Below are 24,743 nucleotides of genomic sequence, written 5' to 3'. Positions count from 1 at the left end.
AAAGAGAAAGATTTGAACACTGAGGCTGGCAGAGCCCTCGCTGCCTCCTGCACAGCTCTGCCTACCTGTTCCTGCTCCTCATCCTTCCTCTGCACTTCCAGACATAACTCTAGCAGGATGGGGGGGTCTCTGCTGAAGGCAAATTACGCCATGCCCAGCTGAGGTTTGTCTCTCATGGCCAGGTTTCTCATGGCCAGGAAGCTGCATCTTTCCTCCCATTTTAAGATATCCAGGGATTTTAACATACACCCTATGCTACAGTAACAGAAACAGTCAAGTGGGGAGCGTCCACAGAACAAAAACTAAGAGGGCAACAAAACCTCACAAAGGCTTTTTTGGGCCCCTCAAAAAGATGCAAATTCTCAGATTCACGGTGCAGCTTCCTCACACTGAAGCTGGGTAGGAAAACCAGGATGTTGTAGCCTCACTGGGTGGTATGTCCAAGGAGGGAGCTCCTAAGCAGGCTAAGAATACAAATTCCCTGCCCAGCACACCTTGCAGATTGCCCCTCTTTTAGGTGTGACTGGAGGGACTGGAAACCCTGGATGCTCTACCAGCACTTGGTCAACCAGGGGCCATCTGCATCCAGCCTGCAGTGCCCAGGAGCAGAAGCAGTGATTCCCAGCACCCCAGACCCCGACCAATATCTTACAGTCTCTGGGTGAGGTCCTTTAGTGTCAAAGGATCCCCCCTGCGGAAAGCAAGAAACCATTAGTGTTAAATACTCAGTCATGAGTTCAGATCATCTACAGAATGGTCCCAGGTCCAAAGTTATGACTCAATGCAGCAGCGAATGAGGCTCCTGGGGCTGACAGACTTGGACTGGTTTGCTTGGAAGGAAAACTTTACTCATTAACCACATGGATCAAGCACTGGAAGCCTTCCTGCTAAATATTTCCACATGAGGAGGACCTGAGCTGTTGGAAAGGGTTTCAGCTGGCAGGAGCAGCCAGCAAGGGATGAAGGCATGGATGATGCTTGGCAAAGACATGAACAGATACTGCTATGGGAAGGGTATATGAGGAAGGCACTGGCTGGATACAGAACCCTGCTGTCACTTAACACATTTCCATTACCCAGCATCACACTATTTGCAGCTCATGAGATCTGTATCTGGGGAGGCATTTTCACTGAAACAGGTTCCTAATCTGGTCCTACTGAGCAGCTGTACAGAGCAGGCTCCTCCAGCTGCCATTCTTACACTGTGTGGGCTCTCTGCCTTTGTTTTGGGAACTGCTGTAACTCAGTAAGCACAGGGATGCTCACTGGATATGCCCCTGCTTCAGAGCCAGGTTGGACGGGGCTTGGAGCAACCTGGTCTAGTGGAAGGTGTCCCTGCCCATGGCAGGGGTTGGAACTGGATGAGCTTTAAGGTCCCAGTCTGTGATTCTATGATTCACGGTTTAAATGGCTCCATCAGCACTGCAGAAACAAGTGAGCTTTCGAGGGCCCAAACCCAACATTTTACTGTCCCTCCAGAAGTGAACCTGATCTGGACGAGGCACAGCAGAGGCGAATCCCTCTTAAACACTGCAAGGAATTCTCAGCATGGTCTGGCTGCTTCCCAGCCAGAAGTGCCAACGTAGTCTCCTTGTTACATCTGACTTCCTACACACATGAAAATCATCGCCAGTCTGCAATAGGAGCTCAGGCCACCTGCTAAGCATTGCTACTATGGTATGTTAAGTGAAGAAAGCCTGTGGTTGGCTTTTTCTCATCTTTGTATTATGGGCCATTTTGTTATTCATGCACTGTAATGTCCCTGCCTCAGCACAGTCAGTTCCACTAAAGCCACCTCACCTCTCAGAGAACAGGCACAGAAGTGCCATAGTTTGAACGAGTAATGACAGTTGGCTTTGGCTTGCTCTGGGATTTGCTCATCTCACTCCCTAGATTCTCCAGGCAAAACTGAAATGGTTTTCTGCCCATAGGCTCGTCTGTCAGTGACTCTTTTCGCCATGCCCTGTCTAGCCCCAGACCAGCACAATATCTGTGCTTGAAGACTGCAATCCACAGCTCCTGTTACCGCCTGTTTGTTCTCAATTTTGCTGACTGCTCACCCTTTTGCCACAATGTCTCAGATGTATTGTCTCAATGTCCTTCCTGGTGTTCCAAGGCTCTTGAGCAATTGGAAGGATGTCACCCACAGAGACTTGCTGCTGAGTGGTTATTTTATCCCAGATTATCTTTCTTCCTGTCTATAAGTTGCCTGTTCAACATGACAAGTCTGGAACCACTTAAATGAATGTGGCACCAGAAATAAACCATTCCCAGAAACCTCAATTCCATGCAAATGCCCAGTGGACACAGCAACTTGTATTTATGCAAAAGAGCAATGTGCCACTTTCTTAATTGATGCCTCTCTCTCTATTACTCTTATTCTAATGGTGAGAACTGCACTCACGTGCTCACCCTGCATCCAGGCACATCTTTTTTAGGCTGCTTTGGAAAACGCACTTCTATGCATGTGCAATTGTGTTGTATTACCGGTGCTCTGCACACCTGAGTTACACCAATGTGGAAGTTCATATGACTACAATCCCTCCTCCCCCTTTTCCTCACTCCTCAGACTTGGTCTTTAGCAGGCCTGGACCTCCCAGCTCACTGGAAAGACAGCAGTACCGTTTGCAGAGCAACCAGCAGATGAGAAAGAGATTTACCAAGAGATGAATCACTTGAATGGGATTTGTATTTTCAGTCCAGCTGACATAACCCATATGTGCCGCTGGAGACAGAGGCACAGGGAGCTAGCTGTGCTACCATCAGACCAAGAATTATTACATCCCGGGCATTAAAGCTGCAGTCACCCACCAAAAATTCCAGCCTAAAAGTCAAGTGTTCCCAGAAGAAACCCAACCAAATGGGCTGTATCACCACTGGACTACAGTGAGAGAGCAGAAGAGGATGTATGGCCATCAGCAGAGAATAAGGAAGATCCCAGTGTCTAACACACCTAGCTGACTCCTCCCTGTGTGTGTGCCATGAGAACCTGCACTTCCAGTGCAAAACAGCTCTTTTGGTATAGAAGTTTGGCAGGAGCCACTACTCAGGATCATCTTAGTCTGGGCTTCCACTGGGGTGCACTGGGAACCTGCACTGTTAAGGGCAGGAGTAGGAGCCAAACTCCTTCTACTGCAACAGGTTGCAAGGGGGACTCCAGCAGACATCAGGTCTGTTCCCACCACCACCAAACAAAGCTGCAGAGATTTAAACCATGAATAGAACATTGATTTTCACTCTGCCCTTTTGCTGTTTTCCATAAAACTAAAGGGTAGCTCTGCCCAGTTGCTAAGCAAGACACAGAACCTATTTCTGTTTGAGACTGCCCTCTTTAACACATGCTAAAAATACTGGGTTATGTGGCAAGTGGTGAATGAGACATTTCTGATTATCCTGCTGCTTTAAACAGTTCCATGCTACAACTGGATGCAGTTGGGATGCACGATAGAATCAGGAACCATAATATATCGTAGGATCCTAATACAGTGTAGGATGCTGCTTATGCACATTTTGAGTAGCTAAATAGAACTGTCTCAAGTGTGCTGCATACACAGGAAAGTACTGAAGAATGACTTGCACTTCAAACTGACTCACTAGAAAGAAATTCAGTCCCTAAGACGAGGAAATGAGAGACTGGAATTCCTGAGAATCCCACGAAGTGCATGTTTAAAATCTGGGCCTATGGCCTTTTGACTTTTGGGAACTGGCACTTCTCACAGATTTTAAACTTAAAAGGAGGAAATGAACTGGTTTTGGTCTCAGTCTCACCTCAGCTTGCCATGAACTGATTGAATGAAGAAGGTATTTCCCTTCTCCTCTACCCAGTCTGGAATCAACCCTGCTGGAAAGAAAGGCTTCCCTGGGTAAATAAAAGGAAAAGCACGAACATTTAAAACCTGGAAATGCTAAACCTTGTTCCCACTGGAACTAATGACAGCAATAGTCACCTAATGCAGTAGATGAAATTCAGACACATTTATGCAGCTTAAATAAAGACTGAAAGTTAGAAATATTTCCCAATTCCCTGTATAATTTTAAATATTGTCTCTTTTCACATTTATACTGTCTCCCAAGTTCAGACACAGACAACTACTGTCATTTTAATCAGGTTTTCCTTTGGATGGCTGGGCTGTAAGACAGTGAATCTAAAGAACTATTTCTTTCCCTTTCTGCTTTTTCTCTTCTTCAAGCCTTACAATTTCCTCCCTCCCTCTCGGCCTATAGGTGGTGCAACAACAGGAAGCTTCATCTTACTAAGGAGTCATCCACAGCATTGAGACCCAGACATCAAGGCTGGATAGTGCTGTAACCACAAAATTAGAGATGGTTGTTGCCCCTGTGGCTTTCCAAGGTCAGACAAAAAGTGACACAACGGAGAGATCCAAAACCTTGGGAAGGAACCTGTGTGGTTACACAGGCACAGCATAGCAGGGCCAAGTCTGCAGCCTCCCATGGAAATGCTGCTCTGCCCGCTCCAGCTCCGCACAGCGGATGAGGAAGGCAGCAGCCTTCACTGCTGAAGACAATACCCATATCTGACCCCTTCTGGGGCTTTTTCCTTTCAGTGCTCAGGCTGATCACTGCCAGCCTCTGCCAGAAGAGTATTTCTCAAGCTGGCCTTCAAATATTGCCTGGCCCCTTGCGAATTCAGTACCAAAAGCCCCTGTGCATGTCACGACTCAGCAGAATACCCACCACCAAGGAGAGTTTCCTTGAAAGAAGCTTTACAGCATCTTAGATGAGCTTATACATCACAAGAAGCCGATTCCATCTTTCAGGATCAGGTCACATAATTGTTTTCTGGACCCTGCTTAGTTCAGCAGTCAATAATCACAAGCTTCACATGATCTGGGATGTCTCTGTTGGCTGCCTGTGCTCCAGAAGCAGCACAGGGAAGCAATCTGCACACTGTAGCAGATACCACTGAGAAACTTCCAAGTTTCATCAAAAAGCAAGTTTAAGGAGCTGCAGAGACTCTTTCCCATGTAGTAATGGGAAGAAGGCACACTCTCCCTATCATGAGGTGGACAGCAGCTGAACAGTTCTTCCCCATCCGCTCTGTGGCTCCATTACTCCATCCTTCTGCAGTAGCTGGGACTCAAACACAGCCACAGTGTTGTTTTGTGAGCAGTAAGATGCCAGGTTACTTAGATAAGGATACCAGGTACCTGCAAGTGGGGCTGTGCATAGGGAGGAGATACAATTTTCCACTCCTGCTGTCTTACTCCCAGCTAGGGCTCCCTGCAGCATTGCATCCAAGGCTATTTTAGGTGGCTTTACTTGCTGACCTTTCTGCTCTGCTTGTCCTCCCCCTCACTCCAGACATGAAGCTGTCTGTGACACTGACAGTCAGGAGGGCGACACAAGGTAAGAGCATGTTCCCAGCTGGGTGGCCTGAAAAAAATCCTGTGTTATATCATTGTGACTGAGCTTGTGACACAAAACTCACACTGACAAAGAGCAAGTGGCAGAAGGAATCAACCATTTAACGAGGCCAAGCCACACAGCTCTCGGGCTGCTCAGCTGGGACCTACATTTACTCTTCAAACCTGGGCACTGTTCTTCACAGCATCAGGAGTTTGGTGATAAGCAGCAGATGGGAGTGGGGAGGATGGAAGTGTCCGTCCTTCTGTCATCCTCAACCACAGTATCACCAGCTGCCTCCCCGCCTGTGTGAAATCTGCTGCCTGGAGCACAAGAAAGGATGAGCCAACAACGCCAGAGCTACTCCCAAGAGTTCATATCACACACATGAACATGAAGTCACACAGTTTGTCCCACCTACCGAAACACAGCCATGGAAAGAAGGAAAACTGGGAGATCAGGACATGTCAGCTTTTCAAAAGGGAAGTTACTGAGAGCTCTGCTTGGACACCCAAGCACACAGATGCCTGAAGAGCTTTGATGGCCTCTCTAATCACCAGTGCCATTCAGAGTGGGACATGGCGATGCTCACTCAGGCTGCAATAGATGAGAACATTTACACTGACTCCTGAGAACATGAAGAAATAAAAGAGAAGAAGTGGCTTGGTGCAAGAGCTGGAGAGAGCACTGAATGGGACACACAGGAAGCTGCACGGCACAAAGACAGAGTTAAGGGGAAAACAGGGCTGGAGTAATGAAAGACAGAATGTGGGATAGGGAAGGGAAGATGGAAAAGGGAAGAAGTTTATAAATCCCAATGCACCAGTCTTGCTTTGAGTGTCAGCTGTTTAATGCAGGAAGAACTACTTCCAACCAGAGCCCAACTCCCCTCAAACCAGTCCTGAGCACCTCACGCCACTTCCTCAGGCTTCCAGGCTCAAACAGAAGTTCAGGTGAGCACCCTGCAACTCCCCTGCCATGCCTCCGACTGAGCCACTCAACCAAACTGAGAATACATGTGGTGCAGACAGAAATGACGTAAGACAAGCAAACCAGATGAAACTCACTATTTGTAAGAACTTCTGCCTTTGCGTTTTACTATGAGCTTTTACTCATGTGCTCTAAACGCTGCAGTTAGGATAGGAAGAGATTCAGAAGGATGAGTGTGATGTGAGCTGGTATGAGGAGATGGCAGTGAGGATCTGTGAGATGTGTCACAGCAACAATGGGTTAGTATTTGATAATTCAGACAGGACTGAAGTCTTGGACTCTTCTATACAGCCACTACTGACTTCCTGTCAGCAGTCCCTGGACCCCCACCATGATACAGGCTCTCTTCGCTTCTGCAAAACTTAACACATGCAGCTCTCTTGGCTTTAGGGATGAGCTGTTTGATATGAAGGAAGGTAATTCTGTCCTTCCTCTGTAGGCTATACAGGGCTTGACAGGCATAAAAAAGGAACAATCTAAGGCTGCTGCTTTCAAAGGGCCCCAGAGGAGTCAGGAACCCAAATGGTACATTGGCATTTGAAGATGTGCACTTAAAGGCTTTGAAACCCTTCAGACAAACCACTCATACTACCCACAGAAGACAAGACATGAGGAGCAGACCTGCTGAGGGGCAAGGGGCCACCTTCAGAGCAGCAAGTCAGGCTGGTAACTCTTGGCAGCCAGTTCTGTGTCATGTCTAACAGCCTGGCTGGGCTGACTGAAGACACTTGGCAAGCCCCTAACATCTCCTGACTGCTGCTGCCGAAGTGGAACAGGACTAAAGAGTACAAGGGCCTGAAACACAGAGACAAGCTCACCTGATGGGTTCTGCTTACACCTCTTTTCTTTAGGTTTTTCTGTCCCCGAATGAACAGCTGTAATTGTGGTGAATGCTTGGATTAGTACAGGGTTGTTCCTCAAAATACAATTGCAGTAGTTTAGTAACAAACAACTTTTTTCCCCATCCACTATCACCCACTCTGCTACTGCACGTGGGTCTTCCAATACCATACCATTCCTTTGAAATATAGTTTCAGAAAGCTCTTTATTTGCTTCACAGGCAGACATAAACCCTACCAAGAGATGCTGTGAAACCTGCTTCAGGGAGAAATCCCTTCCCTTCCCTGTCCATCCCAGCCAGTGGCACTGGGAACACCACATATTTTGGTACTCTTGAATGGGGAACAGAGGGAGACCAGCCTTTCCTGCTGGCACATCATTTATCTCTGCATAGAGATGCTGAAATTACATTTTATCTGGTCTGTCTGTTATGCTCCAGTTAGGGAACATAAGAGAATGGCAGTGTCCCACCTGAAGGCAGGGGGATGCATTGGCAGGACAAAAACCTTTTAAGCTCTATAAATGGTGTATCTAAATAAACTCGTCCAGCCCAGTGGTTGTTTAGTTACTACCACCTGGAGTTAAAATTTAAAGGAAATTCCAGAAGTAAATTTTAATTCCTTCTAGCACATACATTTCAGTCCTACATCTGCACATCTGGTGTGCTGTGACCTCTGTGTAGTAGTGAACTCACAAACAGCTGGACTCCAGTTATAGTGATGTGTAAATAAACTGCCACATTTAGGATCACTGTGGCATGCAAACTGCTGTTCTACTCAGAATCCTTGAACTTCTCTTGCTTGTTGCAAATGGTTTTGCTTCACACAGACTTCACTGATGCATAAACAAAGAACAAGAACTGTTTCATCTCCGTCCATATTCCCCTTTCTCTACATCGTTGCTCCCCAAAGAAAAATCTATGCTAGAATACCTGGACCTTGGGAGCAGGATCCCCAATATCACCTTTTTTACATGCTTGGAGTGCCAGGAAGCTGGAGAGGAGCGAGAAGAGGGCAGTACCCCAGGGAAGCTAGCAGCCTGCAAGCTTAAAGAAGGTACCAAAACAGATCACCAATCACAAACCACAGCTGATTCCTGCTCTGGAGAGGGCCGTGGTAAGCAAGAGCAGGAGGGAGAGAACACACTTACCGCTGGAGTTCTGAGAATTGCTGTTTGTTTCTTCAAAGTTGTTCTGTGCTTTGCCTTCCACTCTCCTGCTGAAAGCACTTTCTGCTGGGTGGAGAACAAAGCAGGGATGGTGACTGGTCAACAGTGGGCACAGAACCATGCAGACAGGAGGCAAAACATCCTCCTGTGCCAACAATCACATACCCTGAATACAGCAGAAAGGTGAAATACCTCGTTTTGGAGGCAAATGGGTCAGATTCATTGATGGGGTAACAGGTATTTTTCTTGAATGCCTTCTGGCTGAGGTGGCCTGGATTGGCTCTTAGGGAGCCCATGAACACCAGGGAGCCCATGAACACCAGTCCTGACTGAACCAGAAGGGTCATGGCTTCCTCCCCTGCAAAAAAACCCAACCCTTATCTTACTCCTTCTTAAGGCAATAAGCAGCCCTTAAAGCCTCTGGTACAGGTCTGCCGGCTGAACTCGGGTTCTCATCACAACATGCACTGTGTGACCTACAGAAGCATTATCCCAGCTCTCCCTGTGCTGCCAGTAATCCGCACTCCCTTCCTGAACTCCCTCCCAGAAACATTCAAAGGGCAGCTGAGGGGCTGCCTCAGAGCTGCCCACGATACCTGGAAAAGCTGCAGTAGAGCCCCTGTCCCCTGTGCTCTCCAACAGTGACCTCGCTCCCGCATCCCTACCCAGGTCCCACAGACAGGCCTGGGCTCCTCAGGAGTGAGCTGCCAGCCCAGCTCTTGGCAGTTCACTGGCTTCACCCACTGCAGCAACGTAACAGGACAATTTCTCAGTAACTGTACTGGGAGGACCCCTCCAATGTGCAGAGGTGGTTCCTGACCCTGGCAGTGGCTGCAGTGTCCTGAAAGGTCACTGCACAGCACAGATGAGATGCCTCACATCCGCCTCAAGCTGGTGTCCCTTAGTATAGGTTTACCATTACAAGCAATGTCCTGATTCTGTCTATAATGCAGGACAACAAGAAAACTTGGTAATCAAATCAGTTAAAACAGAAACACAGAAAACAGGCCTGAAAAGGAACTGGACACATTATCTAGTCCACCCCACTTGACAGATAAAGAACAGGATTGAGAGGCTTTAAGTAACTAGAAAATCACAGTGGGAAAGAGACCACTATAAAACGGATTTGGCCAACCCACCCCCCAAGAGACCTAGGTTCAAATCCTGGCTTCTGTCACAAGTGGAAGTGAAGTTTGCACAGTAGTTTTGTCCTCATCCCCTATCCTTTATTGGTTGTCAAGTCTGGCAATAACAAAGAGCTGGTTGGATGCATTTCCCTTACTGTGTCCTTCCCACAAGGAGAAGGCAGCTAACAGAAGTTCTCTCTCTCTCCCCTTGTTCCTGAACCTTTTGCATGAAAACCAAAATTTTCTGTACAGACAAAGTGCCACTCTACCAAGTGCCTGTGCAAAACCTGCAAGGAGTGATGCTCCACATCTCTGGTACTGCCCAGGCCCACGTGGAGCATCTCTAAGCATAGCACTTGGAAGGCATCCCTTCTGGAGACCGTCTTCCTGATAGGTGTTATGGTCAATGCACTTGTACCAGAAACGCAAGAAGCTGCTCAGATTGCATCTGTACAGGACACTGCCTTGAAAGACACCACAGAAATGACACCACCAGATAGACAGGGTAGGACCCCCAGGGTGATACTAGATGTTTTAAGATCAATATACCAGGCTCACGCATCATGCAATTCCCTCCTCCATACAGGAAGAGAGCAGCTCAAGGTTTGTACCTAATGTATCGATGATTGTTTTTTGATTAGAGAAGTGTGGGGGGAAAAGTGCCTTTACAAAAATCCTCTCTCAGTTACTGCTCTTTTGGCCTCTGCCCCAAGGAACGTTCCCAGCTCTTCCACTTCTCTGAGAGTCAGGAAACTGGAAGAAGTTGGTGCAAGTTTAAGTAAATACTGAAGAAGGTTTGTCAGCTTTAACTTGGTTGAACTGGATGGACCTCAAATTAGTAATAAAATCATATACATGCTTAAGAGGTGCAATAGCAATATAGAATTTCGGAACTCACAAGCTGTAAGATCACTCATTGCCACATCTAGTAGCTGTGGATGTGTGTGTTATCTCACAAAAAGCATCACTGCTCAGCACTTTGTGGCCTCTCCCACCACAGCCACCTCTGTTACTCTTATCTGTCCATGCCAGACATTTCAGGGGTGTTTAAACACCAACTGATTAACCCATTCTTCTTCTGCACTGAAATGGAATAGGTATCCATCAATCCCACATGTTTAAAAGTGCTTCCCTGTTGCCTGGGCAAATGAACACCATGTCTCACATCCTACTTATTAACAGTTATTTTTCAGTGCTCCTCACTTTATTTTTTATTCCCCTTTTTTTTAAGGTTTGATGTTTTTTGGAAGGAGGAAACTGGGGCTACAGAAGAATACATCTTGAGTTTTCTACCCCCTCTGTAATGGTTCTCTGTACCATTAATTTTGCTGCTGGAGCCCAGCTTATCTCTTGGTGTTTCCTATGGGGAATGGAGCACCGTGAAGACACCTGCATTCCACTTTACTTCCTCAGGTACAGGCCCAGACCTTAAAATATCAGCCTTGAGAGAAACAAACAGTAAATTGACAAACAAAGCTGGAAATGAAACAGAACTCCACATCCCTGACAAGCCATTACACCAATCCTTGTCTGGAAGCTTTCCTCAGTTTGTGACACCAGGATTTGAAACAGGGTCTTTTGTACCTTGTGGTTAGCATGATGCTTAAAAAACCCAAACTTGTCATTGGGAAGAGGTTGTAAAGACCTACTGCTGATGGAAATTTCCTTTAGAACATGCCAAAGGATCTAATCCCCTGAACTGCTTCTGAGAGTAGTTTTTCTGGGACAGTCATGGATGGAGCAGACTTAGTCCAGGAAGGGTCAAGAGCCAACCCAGGGCAGGACTGGACACTAAGCAGTTAAGAAAGTTGATGGTAGAAAGGCAATTGGTACCTGTGATGGCCTTGCTTCCTGGGGATCCAGAATTTGGAGCGCGGAACATCTGGGATTGGGATGCCGGTGGTACACCGGAGGGGGTGCGGTGCAGGAGGGTAGAACATCGGTTTATTGAAGCCGGTGTTTTTTTGCTGGCTTGGCTCGCCTGTGTCTTCACTGCCACGAAGAGTGGAGATCGAGAGAACTCTGGATATGAACACTCAGAACTAGTGCCTGGACAGTCAGTCAGCTCCCAGCTCGAGGGCCTTCTGGGAGGGTTTGCTTTCTAACAGCCACGCTCACGAATCCCTTGCACTGGGACCTGCAGCGACTGTGGATCCACCGATCCCATGGAACAAAACTGTTTTTCCCCACTCACCTGAGGGGACAGAGTCTTGAAGCCTGTTAGTTCCCTTCCACATCTTTAACTGCCACGTGACCAACCCATTCCTCCTCCAGCAGCATCACCCCATCCATCCAGGAGTACTATTTGATTGCTATGGCCTGGCTGGGTGTACCTGCTCCTCCGTCCTCCATTCCAATGTATGTAAGAGTGAATTTTGAGAGCAGGTTTCTAATGTGATACTCAGAGCTCTGAACAGGGAGAAGTTTAAATCTCCAGCTACATTCCTTGTCTTGTTAACCAAATACAAAGGAAAGCGGGCTGTTTGTAATGGAAGGGAATCAGGAGGCAGAGTTCTCATCCTGCAAGTCCAGAAAAGGCCTTTTGGCCCTCATCTCCAGACAGGTCACATATGGAGAAATCCTGAGTAATACTGGGATATGCTCTTTGAATGCATCTACATTTTGGTATCTGCAACGTACACTGAGGATCACAAGGAATTTTCAATGCCAAAAGTCATAAGAAAACCCTTCAGGAGGAAAGCCCCTTGTCTAGAAACATGGATAAAAAAAACCATTGCAAAAATGGAGAAACAGCCTAACAACCCTCTTCATTCCTCAGGGGCTTCCCCCATGGAAGTCTGGATATGGCTCCTGAAGCCCAAGTCCCACTCCAACCACCTGCCACAAAGAATCATTAAGAAACAAGGTTCACATAACCCTCAGCCCAAGCTTGCTACCAGTGATTTCTACAGAGTGGTATTTTAGGATTCCCGCAGTTGGACGGATAACACGAGCTCCTCTTCATCCTATACGGTGTAATTCAGAAATCCTTATCCCCATGGAGCAGCTCTCCATCCTGGACTGCCACAGCAGCACAAGAGCCTGACTCTGAAACAGGGGAGGAGGAAAGTCACCCAGGCTGGGACTGGATGCTCACTTCCAAAATCCTATGAGACATGACAGACCTCGAATGTGAACTGCTCTCACCTTCACCGTCAGCACTGGAGACTGAGGATGGTACATCCAAAGCAGCTTGCAAACAGATACTCAGTACATGCAATAGATGGATCCAAGATGAGATTTAGTGTAAATAGTGTAATTCTGTGGGAGATTCTGCACTAAGTTTTCTCATAGCTTAAGTCACGACACTTCTCTGCTTGGTCCCTGGCCAGCTGACTAGGCAGGAGGCTTGCTTTTGCTCTGTACTTCTTTTCAATCTCCACGGATAGTCCTCCTCCAATTGCTGCCAAACAAAACTGTACTCAGATATCACAATTTCCTGCTTATGTGTCATCTAGTTTCCCACAAAGCCCATTCCCACCAATTGTTGCTTTATTCCCTGCCCATACCAAGAGATAGTCATCAGCCAACCACCCAGTGTCAGAAACAAACAGCATCACTGCGAGTCCTCTGCAGTCCAGATACTGCTCTCTGAGGTCCAAAGAAAAGTCTCAATGCTGTGAAGACCTCCAAAATGACCTCGTTTTCCTCCCAACTTAAACAAATAGTATGTCTTTCAATTCAGACCCCCGAGAGAAGGCCGCTCCATCTGACACAAGGAAGAGAGAGTCTGAGCAATGCAATGACAGAAGAGTATTAGTTCTACCAGTCTGGAGGATGCCAATAATTCTTTGAAAAAAGGTTTTAGTCTGTAGTTAATCAGATGATAAATTCCCTCTGAAGACAAAGCAACACAGGTACAGATGATTATGGAGCTCCTCTGTTCTGCTCTTGAAAAGCCATCTTCACTGTGGAACGCACTGCTTCAGGCTGATCAAATGGCCAAGTTCTAGATACTTCCAAACACGAAAATACTGAGTAGCTGAATGGTTACAAAACTTCCTGCCGCAAAATCGGCAGCTAAACAGCAAGACTGTGGTCAGACAGTCCTGCAACTGCTGCTATGAAATTAATAGAATCAACCAGACTGGAAAAGACCTTTAAGGTTATCAAGTCCAACCATCATCCCAGGACAAAATTCTTCACACTTTCTCAGAAAGCATCTGAGAGATGCCCCAGTTGAAGCTGAGATACTGAGGAAGAGAGGGCAGGAGAGGAGGAAAGTAGAGGGTAAGTCTCACTGAACGATCTCACATCACTCGGTAAACTGAGTGCTACAGCCACACAGGATGGCACATAGTGTGCTAAAGAACATAAGTGACACAGGTGATACTTCAAAGATACGGTACTCCACCTTGGCAGCAGGAAAAAGAGCTTGTTCATTGTTGTACTCGGTCATGATGGCTGTAAAGGAGGTACCAGGGCAATGATACAGCTAAAAAGACTAATGTACTCCTTGGGTATGGAATCAGGGCACTTTCAAATGGGATCAGAAAGGCAGTGTTAGCTCTCAGTTTCTCCACTAGCGCTGGTGCATGCCCTTCATGAAGGTCATTAACTGACTTGGGAATATTCCCTTTAGAAAACAAGAAGACAACTGAAGGACAACAGCAGCATCCCTTCCAATGGAAACATCAAGTTACTCCTGCAGCTTAACTGAGAGGTTAGTGCCTATGAAGTGACTGGACAGTGGTGACACAAAGCACTAGAAAGGACAGAAATATGGTGACTTAGCCCTCCTTCACCCAGCAAAGTTACAGACAGGATCCAGGGTCTGAAAGCTACAAGCAGTAATGCATCAAATCAATTACCTTAAGAGGTTGCTCTACATTCTGTCATTCTTAACAGCAAGATTAGATGTCTCTCTAAAATATGTGAGCAATTAGGTCAAGGCAACCCTACAGCATGTGTACTCCAGTCAGCCCAGAGACCACAGTGGTCCCTCCTGCCCTTCCTGCCTTTGGTAAGACCTTCCAGTGAGTGGCAAGCTGTGTGTCCTGGGTTCAGCAGTAGCAGTTAGTTTTCTCCTTCTTAGTAGCTAGTGCAGTGCTATATTTTCATTTTTTGGCCTGGGAACAGTGCTGATAACACCGATGTTTTTCGTTGCTGCTCAAATGTTTGGTCTGGCCAAGGACTTTCTGAGCCTCCTGCTCTGCCAGGGAGGAGGGGAGGCCGGGAGGAAGCAGAGACAGGACACCTGACCTAAACTGACCGAAGAAGTATTCCATACCACAGCACGTCATGGCCAGGATGTAACGGGGAGTTACCCGGAAGGGCTGGGACGGCAGGGTTGGAGGAGGTATCGGTCGGTGCTTGGCTGGGTGGAATGGGGTGAGTTATTGGTCAGCTGGTGTGGAGGTGTTGTATTCTTTGCTCTTGTTATTTCCTTTATCATTGTTATTATTGGTGGTAGCAGCAGTGATTTGTGTTATACCTTAGTTACTGAACTGTTCTTATCTCAACCCATGGGAGTTGCATTCTTTCAATTCTCCTTCCCATCCCTCCAGGAGCAGGGGGAGGGCAAGAAGGCAGGGAAGTGAGCAAACGAGGTTTGTGGTTGGGTTTAAATCACGACAGTGTGGCACTGAGCAGCACTGTCAGACATTTCAACATGTCTCCTAGAAAGATACCTAAATCTGCACACCACCATGATGCACCACCACAACAGAATAGGTATCAGGTTAGCTCAGTAACTTTGCTTTTTCCAGGTAAAATTTCTGGCTAATAATTCATGTATCCTATTTTTTTCAGAAAAGATCTTGTCAGGATGGGTGAGGAACCATTCGATGGTTCAGATGGAATTTTACCACCACCTCCAGAGAAACACCTCTTTAATGAGTATGATGGAAGGTGATTCCTTAACAATGGCCTGAAATTCAACATGCTGAGCAGAAACCTCTGCTACTGGGTGTTCCCACAGGAAAATCCCCATGCTCCAACCTACTCTTAATGTGCTTCTTTGTACATACTAACAAATACTGCCAGGGGAGCCTGTTGCTATGGCACTGTGGGCTCGGAAAGTGGGTAAAACACCTGAACTCCCACATTTCACCCACTAAGATGGAGGAAGCGAAGACACACCATCCAGCTGGAATCTGCATCTGGCTTTTTCTTGGTTAGGCAGGACCTGTGTGGAAACTAGACATGCTACCCAAAAGGATCCCTTTCCCTAAAAGAAAAGCCCTTGACAGCAGCTGCCTTTAGGGAACTCTGTGTTTAAGTACCTTTGATCAACAGATTGTATCCAGAGTCCTTCATAAGAAAAGTAATAGAACAGAGAGGCTTGATGAACTTCCTTGTGTACCTCAGGTATCAGGGTGGATGTAGGTCTATCTGTCCCCTACGGAGCCAAGTCCATCTCAAGGCTGGCAGAGTCTTCGACAGCCAGGCCCATCCCATAGCCGCTGGGAGGTAATCAAGGCAGGACCAGAGATGACAGCCAGGTTTAACCAAGAGTCCAGATCATCAGGATCAGTTCATGGCGATGAGACAGGTGTGTAGTCAAGCTGGGAAGTCAATCCACCAGCCAATGGCAGGATCAGCCCTGGTGATCCAGACATAGCGGCAACCCTCAGGGAGGTCCACAGTGATGAGACAGAGTTGACGTCAAGCTGGGAAGTCAGTCTACTGGTTGTTGGGGTACACACCAGTGGGATCCACGGCCAGGAATAAGCATGTCTATGACTGAGCTCAAGACCAACATCCTACAGAGTAGCTCAGGCAGGGACTGATGGTCCAGAGCTGAGCTGAAACAGGTGGTTTGAATATGGGCAGAAGCTGGTGTGGAGCTTGTATCGTGTGAAGCTGGTGAGGGTCATAAAGACCTATTAATGCACTCAGGACCCAGCCATCCCTTTAGATTTTCATCCTGGAAGCAACAGACATGGATAACTGTGCAGATTTTAGTGCTCTCGTAACATACTGCGATGGTCAGGGAGTCTGTTGCCTTATCTGCAGTTACCACACGAGGATGAGGTGAGTGCATACTCTTGAGCCTGGACTTGAACCAAGCTAAAACCTGCTGCTGGTGGCTTTTCTAGCCAGTCCACATCCCAAACACACCAGGTTTTCTTTGCACTGTTGATACATCCTCTAAGAGAAATCACAATAACCCAGCCACCTGCAAATGTTAAATCAGTTCCATCACAGAGCAGATGGAGCCTGGAGGAGGACAGAGATATCTCTGACCCCTTCCCCCTGTGCACCTCCATTCAGAGGCATTTCTAAAACTGGGACAATGAATGTGCCTACAACTCACTTTTTTTGGAAACAGCCTCTGACACCCTTCTTAGAAAGACTGAATAGGTTGACAGAAACAGCACAAGAATATGCCCTGTTTGAGTAATAACCCAGTTCTAACCAAAGGAAAACTCCTCTCTAACAAAAGGGAACTTCTGAAGAGACATTTGGCATTAACAATTCCAGGGAACCCCACAGCAGAGCTCTTTTCCAGACAGCAGGTATCCAGCAGCACTGACCGAAACTTATCCTGCAAGGCCCTGTTGACCCTGCAGGATGTGAGTCCTTGGTTTAGCCCATTTTCAAGGAATTTTTTATCCATTATCACAGAAAACCAGAAAGACAGGCTCCGGAAGGGAAGCTTGCGCTCAAGTAGAGAGACCCAGGACTTTGAATTGGGAATGCTGGAATGTTTTCCTACCCATTCCCACTACAGCTTATTTTTCAGCATTTGCCTTATAACCAGTAGACAAGACCAGGGTAAAGACACAGCCTCAGCTTCACTTCTTCTGACTACTAGGGCCAGCTGTGCTTTTCAAACCTCATGTGTTCACAGCTGCCTCACAGGACCTTGGTCTATAGGAAGAGCAGAGTCTGAACAGTAGAAAGGTGGGAGGATGGAGTTGCCAGCCTGCCCTGGAGCCCCTCATGCCCTCTGCTCTATGCTCATCAGGGTTAGTGGCCTGTCACTGTAAATCATAAATCTTACAGGTCATGGGAACTAGGAGAGGGGAAAAAAGGGCTAAAAAAAACCAAAAGGAAAAAAGAAAAATTTATGGGGAGGGGGTTAAACTTTATGAAAATATTATTATTCTCTTGATCTGAAGTGTCCTTACAGTTAAAGGTATTTGCTGGAAGCCCAGCTGCATATCTCAGTGATTGCTCGCCTAGTCTGCAGTAGGGGTAGCTTCTCTTGCTTTCAGAAACGTTAGTGCAGAAACCATGGTGAAAGAATGGCTTCAATCCCAGCATTCAAAAGAATGTGCCTCCTCCTCCAAAACTGGCTTCCAGGATTCAAAAAGTGAACATCAGGACCCTGCACTCTGCACAGGGAGAAGGGCAGCATCTATGTGGACCATTTGTATCTGCAGGCAGACCTGCGGGGCCCACTTCAGGTAAACACCTCCCAGAGAAGAACAGTTGTGGAGAGCTTGGACTGGAACCACAAGCTGCAACTACTTACTACAGGTAGTTGGGAGGGTGGAGAGAGATCCATAGCGATGAATCTCCTTGAAATGGGAAGCACTGGGAAGATAAGGATCTGCTGCTGCTGAGGGGAGATTCTATGCACAGCCCTTACAGCGAACAGCTCCTTAGCTACCTGTACTGTTGACTAGAGACACCCTAGCCTTAGTGTCTGAGGGCCCATCTAGACTAGGAGATCTACCTACTGCTGATCACCAAACACCAACAGCTTTTCTAAGGACCTGAAAACACCGGAATTAAGAGATGGAGGTTGGGGTTGCAGGGATGTTTAGGAATAACTGTTGTGTGTGCTATCCTAAGCACTGGGTTAGTTCCTTCAGGCAGATGGGAGATAGTAACTTTGCGGTGATGGTGACAGAGGTATTTTATGCCCTACACCTTCTACCCTGATCTTGGTCCATCTCTATGCTTCAGAGAACCTGAATGGGAGCTGTTGAGAGCCACCAAGCCTTGACCCACCTTAAAAGTGATAGTCTGGTGGACTATGTTCCAAACTGATTTCTGTGTATGCCTAAACCCAAAGCTACTTTATTATAATAATTTAAAAACCTAACTAAAGCTGAATTTGGTGAGGGAGGAGCACATGTTCCCTCTGCTGGCTGTGGATAAGCAGCTACAGAAACCCATTAAGCTCATGAGCTCAGCTCATCCATTCTCAGAATCAGCCAAAGGGCTGCCAAGAACAGCCACACTGGCCAGTGCTGTGAAAGAAGCATGAAGTTCAGGAGTAAAGAACTTCTCTGCACACTTTCAAAACATCCAAACCCAGCAAGGAGCAAGAATTTCAACTATTTTACTAAAATTTTGCACTGAATTGGACTTTTTAGCTCATTAGAAGCTCCCCTGTGTGTGGGGAGTGCAGACTGCAGTGTCCCTCCAGAGCGCAGGTTGCAGTGCTGTGCAGCGTGCTCAGAACTGCCTTTTGCCCAGCTCCCTGAAATACATATTTTATTGCCTGGGATAACAAGCTGTCAAGGCAATCTACATGATGCTGAAAACCAATTTTTAAATCACTGCAATAATTTCTCAGCAGCTCATAGGAAAGATGTTCCTTCCCCAGCACGTTCTGGGATTATTTAAGGGACTCTAAAAATGTTGTGCAGCACTTCAGTTAAATAACAAACTAAAATCTCAAACCCCTAAAGAACATGTGCAAAATTGCACAGACTTGGGTAAAATTCAGTGATGTTACACACCTAAGAGTAACAGCACCCCTCTGAGGAGATTCCAGCTCGGCTTCCCAGTGCCCTGGTCAGCACATGCTCTATGTCCTACCAGCTGCAGCCCCACAGCTCCAGGGGAAGGACCCACAGGACTGACACTACTCTCTCCTGTAATCCTGGTGTTCACCACCAACCCCTGTAAATCATAGGCTGCCATGAATAGATCTCCAGCAGGATACTCACTAATAGGTGCGTGCAGCGCCACGTGTTCTTGGTAGGGAGTGTAGTATTTGTACTGCTTGCCACAGAATTCACAGGTGTAATTGCCAGTTTCTGTGAAGATGAAACAAAGATCAGAAAGGAGTGCAGCAGCCTCTCACACAACCACTGCCTGGGTTATCACATAGGAACTGGCCAGGTGATAAAAACTGGAGCATATTCCTCATGCATTTGGAGCTTATCTGCCCTGTAATTCACACATCCTTTTCCCCAGCAAAGGAAGCATCCAGAGTGATGGACCATGCATAAAAGGTCCAGTACAACTGAACAAGCTACAGGAGATTATCATAGAATCCCAGACTGGTTTGGACTGGATGGGACCTTAAAGCTCATATAGTTCCAACGCTCTGCCACAGGCAGGGACCCCTTCCACTGGAGCAGCTTGCTCCAAGCCCCTGTGTCCAACCTGGCCTTGAGCACTGCCAGGGATGGTGCAGCCACAGCTGCTCTGTCAAGCTGTGTTTCATACCGCCAAGGCTGTTGGTATTTGGGATTCATTTGACCCTATACAAGCCCTAACCCCTGATGAAAGCAGCACTCCTGAGGTGCCACCACCTCTGTGAATGAAGTGCTGTCTGGTTATCCTAGAGGCTCTCCAGCTAATGCCCAATTTGAAACGCTTGCGCTTTCTCTTTCACATTTGAAGCTGTAGGATAACTCATACTTGGACCAATCTTCTGGAATGGTTCCGGCTCCTCCTCCTTCACTTCATCTGCTGCTATGACAGCCTGGTCATAGGGGTCTGCAAGAGAACAGAACCAGCAAGAGAGCTGACAATACCCTCAGGTTTTCCTTCTACAGCTACATGGGCACTGAATGCTCCTGCATCTGTAATGACATTTCCATCTGTAACAAGAGTTCAAGACAGAAATTATAAACCAAATGACCCCTCTCACTGACTCATCCCTCCTCAGGTGCCCCAGGATTACCCTGCTCCCAGCCCAGTAATATGCCTTGTAGATATATAATGCTTAATACAGAGGAAGACAACAAACACATCACAAAGCCTGATCCATACTTTCTGATCTTCTTCCAGTGCATCTCCTGTCTAATGATGTTACACTGTCTGAAGTGGTAATGCAGTCTGCAAGCAAGTCAGCTAACAAATACTAGCCAATGACTTCCTACCATCTAACAGCACAGCAAACAACAAATCAGAACCCATCCCATTTTATCAAATAATTTCATTTATGCCTTGAACAATTCACTAAATCACCAAAGACATAAGCCACCTTTTTCTTTGGATTTTAGAAGCCCGATCAATTGTACATACAACAAAAGCCTGGTATCTACTAGGGCTGGGCAGCAACCTACTGGCTGTACACTGGGGGAGGGAGAGAGGATGCTCCCTCTCCTGCTGCAAGCAGTGACACAACTCCCTTGACTCTTACAAGTATAGAAATGGACCTGCTGTGCCTGAACTACTGAATGCTCAGAAAGGTTTGTGAAATAAAGCACATGAAGGAGCTCTGCTTACCTGCCCGGTTTTCTGGGGCCCCTTCCACACTAAAAACTAACACAGAATAGAAGAAGGAGGGGAAGAAACAAAACAGAAATTAAATCCTCTGAAATGGCCTTGTTTTCTTCCTGCATTTCACGCACCACTTCAGCATGTTTCAGCCCCATCAGAATAAACCAGGCTTTATGCCCCAGTCCCTCCTCTTCCCAGCAGCATCCACACAGGAACTATTTGAGCATGCCCAGCCCTAATATACACAGATGCGCAAGGCCTTTGTTCTTACACTGACAGGACTCCATGTGAAGTTCAGATGCACAGCTGCCTCCCACTTGTGTTTGCTACAACAGCCCCTTGAGGAACTGAGACTAAGTGTCCTTGCAGGACACAAGTGAAGCTCTTCAAAACCCTCCTGTAATCCTAAGCAGAGCTCCCTGAAACATAGCTACGAAGACACACTTCTGACAGAAGCAGACACATCTCACAGTGACTTGCAGGGCCAGCAATTGAATTTTGGCTCCCCATGGGAGGAAGGGAAGTGCAGTGGTGCAATGCAAGAGAACACTGGCTGTTCTTACAGCATGTTCAGATGGCCACACGTTCCAGTTAAACCCAGCCATTTTTCTGGACACCATGTACTGTGCAAAGCCACTTGCTTCTCTGAGATATCCAGCTATCCAAAACCTACTGCTTTCCAGGCAGCCTCTCTCTATAACTCTGCCAGGGCCCTCCTTTAGCCAAGTGAGAAGGAGAAGTAACAGGCATGCAGCATAAACAGTGAGAGCCTGGAGTATCTGTGGGTTCTCAGTTGAGGACCTTTAGATGCTCACGAAGCAGGGGGCAGGCCAAAGTATGTTGTGGCTTCTATTTTCCCCAAATAAACACTGCTTCTGGAGGAGGGTGTCCGCTTCTGTCTGAGTGTCACCAGCCCTTGGCCACATCTACATCCACGGAGGAAAAACTGGCCTGTGAGGTCCACTGCCAACTGCATCAGCTCACTACCACAGTGATTAACAGGAACGAAAGATTTCTCAACTCTGGAATGTGGTTTCTCACAGGGGAGGATGTTGGGAACAATCCTGTGGAAAGCAAAAGGCGACCAACTCTTGCTCAGTAGGTAGCCAGACTGACAGTTTACCTTGAGGTACTCAGTCCCAGCATAGCCATCCTAACCATGAACCTCCACACAGACTGCAAGGACCACAGGTCCCAGCAGAGGGTGTTATTTTGGTGCACACAAACTGAATCAAGCCCAGCGAAGTCCTCCTGCAGTGCCTGTGGACTGTGCCTCCACTGACCAAGGCAAGAGCCATGCAGTGCAATGTCCTGCACATCACAGGTCACACAATCCTGCAGAACCATCTTTTGCTTCCCCACTGACTTCTCCTTCTAGTTTGGGTGTCAAAACAGTACTCACCATCCACGGCGTGCAGGTCTCTGTGCTCTTGGAAGCAGCTATAATATTTATATTTTTTCCCACAAATGTCACACGTGTACCTAAAATTGTCTGTAGGAAGAAGAAAATAGTGACTTTAGAAACTGAGGTGAAAGGCAGCACTCCAGACAATGCAGCTCAGCCAGACACCACCATGCACTTCCCCACATGCTTCTGTCAAATCTCTAAGGCACAGAGACCACCACTGCTCCAGAACGTCCCCTGCATGTCCCACATTCTACGGCTCAGGGCATATTCTGATTTGTTATGTCCTACTGACGCAGCTCTGTTCTCTAGCGCAGCTTCCAGAAGACCTCACAGCAGTGAAGGCACAGAGCAGCAGGCCCTGCTGAAGCCTCCTTTGGAAGTTCCAAGGCTACAGTATGCAAGTGCTTGTCAGGATGGGGACAAACTGACAGAGTAAAAGACAGAGTCAAGATATAAGCTGTTAGAAGTCAAAGTCTTAATATGCCAACTACAGCATGGACTGGATGTGCCCACATGCTCAACTCCACACTTGGTCCTCGTTGCTGCTGCTTACTGGTTACTAACTGCATCCAAGATCCTGTATGGACACATAACAAACTAAACCCAGAGAACAAACCAGCAATCCAAACCACACAAGACAGATAAGGTGCTCAGTGAACAGGAGGACTGGAGGGACTGGTTTAATCTATGTTTGTGCCCTAGACCCCTCCCTTCAGCCCACCAACAACAGCCCCCTTCACCACAGCTGGGAGGGAAAGAGATGGAGAAAAGCTCAAGATGCTCATGAATTCTGGCTCAGCTATTGGATCAGTGTAAGAGGAAAGTTTCACTTGTCAGTGCCGTGGGGTTTCTCCATTTTCTGATGTCTGACACACAAGTTGGGGTACAACCTGACAGTCCTAAGCAGTCACCCCACCACAACCTGCAGCACTGTCTTGCCAGCCAGCTGCAGTAGCGGATGGGTTGTGTGTTACCAGCCCACTGCAATCCAAGTGAAACACATCAGCTTGTGTAGCCACAAAGGATCTGGAAATGAATGTGTTTTACTTCTCCGCAGGAGCAGGCTAGGAGGTACCCAGCAGCTTAGCTGGGTGCCATCGAGCTCCCTGCAGTAGCTCAGCTGTTTGTATTCATGTCTTAATGCCATTAGCGAAGTTGAAGCCTTGTTTCTACCTCCTCCATACCATGTTCAAACACACCAGAGTATGCACATTAAGCTTTCATTTTACTTCTTAATCTTTTCAGTTTTGAAAGAAATAACTCTTTTAAGCTGCTATGCCTTGTAAGTCTGTACACACTTGGGCTCACACTGAAGTCCCTCAGCACATGGGGTCTCAACACTAAAGCAGAGAATCACCTACTGCCCTTTATTTTGCTGGGCAGAAGGAAAGTAGAAGCTATAGATACCTGTAAGAGAAAAATGCCAACTATTAAATAGCTGGGCACTGGAACTTTACCCCTGCTACCAGAAACTATTTGTATCTTAATCAGAGCACAGCAGCGCTGAGCTAAACCTAAGGGAGTTTTAAAAGCCTAGGCTGAACAAGCAAGACAGAGCTCCGGCACGTATATGGAGATGAAAAGGAACTGCTGCTTCAGCCAGTGCTTAAGGAAGAGGAGAAGCAGCAAAACATGACTGTAAGAACATTCAAGTGATGAAAGCACTGGTGGGTCACATTTAACTGTTTCATCATATTATCTTATGCAGTCTCCTTCTGTGGTCATACAACAGCGCTGAGGTTCTCAATCTGCCCTGGACCCTTTCTAACAACAAAGAGTCTGTAATGATCATGAGTGAAGAGCTGTGTACCTGTTGCAAAAAAAAAAACCCCAATTTATTAGCAGAGAAAATTCTTATCATGTCATCAGTAATCAGCCCCACATCACTGGGCATCCCCAAGACACAAGCCAGCCTCCTGTTTGAAGTGTAATGAGCCATGCAGTAGATGAACTGGAGGAAGAAAACTGTTATGGCCTTAATTTGGAGTAAAAGTGCTCAACAAATAAGGAGATTTGTTAGAAGAAAACTGAACGCTAGAGGCATATCACAGACAGGCATGGCTGGGTGTAGCGTCTGTAATCCAGGAATGACTGTGGGAATCTCACTGTCAGGAGCAGAGTCCACATGCTAGGTATGATCACATCAATCCCTGGGCAGCGTGGGGAAATGAAAACATGACAAGTGCAACAGCATACCCCAACAGGGCTTTGCTTGGTTTGTTAGGGAAGTGTTTTGCCAAAGGAAGAATGACCTCCAGAGGTTCTAGTGAAACAGGTCCTTAGGAGAAGTAAGAATTTGTTCCAGCTGGTATTGGCACTAATCTCTTCCTCAGCTCTTTCAAGGAGATAAAATAAACCTCAGCAAAGGCTGCCAAGTCTCAGGTTTACAGGGAATTCAGAAAGTCCCAGGGGACTGCCCCTGTGCAGCTTCACCCTCTCTGAACACCAGCTTCTTCCAGGGCTGCAGACTAGTGCCAGACTTCTTGCCC

At 47.0% G+C, this 24,743-nt stretch overlaps 1 protein-coding gene across 8 annotated transcripts in view; it reads right to left on the bottom strand.

The window, feature by feature from the left end:
* Positions 1-24,743, bottom strand: part of ZNF618 (zinc finger protein 618) — a 154,865-nt gene that overhangs the window by 13,514 nt on the left and 116,608 nt on the right. For 4 of the 8 annotated variants that reach the window (XM_065696041.1, XM_065696042.1, XM_065696043.1 and 1 more), the window contains 7 exons: positions 22,249-22,338; positions 20,853-20,888; positions 20,040-20,117; positions 19,340-19,429; positions 11,322-11,510; positions 8,344-8,427; positions 7,173-7,229 (listed from right to left, as the gene is read on the bottom strand). In XM_065696041.1, coding sequence (XP_065552113.1) covers positions 7,173-7,229; positions 8,344-8,427; positions 11,322-11,510; positions 19,340-19,429; positions 20,040-20,117; positions 20,853-20,888; positions 22,249-22,338 — 624 coding nt within the window. The remainder of the gene's footprint in view (positions 1-7,172; positions 7,230-8,343; positions 8,428-11,321; positions 11,511-19,339; positions 19,430-20,039; positions 20,118-20,852; positions 20,889-22,248; positions 22,339-24,743) is intronic. The other 4 variants (XM_065696045.1, XM_065696047.1, XM_065696048.1 and 1 more) reach the window with 3 other exon arrangements.

This window comes from Lathamus discolor, chromosome 15 (genome assembly GCF_037157495.1).
Source record: "Lathamus discolor isolate bLatDis1 chromosome 15, bLatDis1.hap1, whole genome shotgun sequence".
NCBI lineage: Eukaryota > Metazoa > Chordata > Aves > Psittaciformes > Psittacidae > Lathamus > Lathamus discolor.
This window is presented reverse-complemented; position numbering and strand designations above follow the sequence as displayed.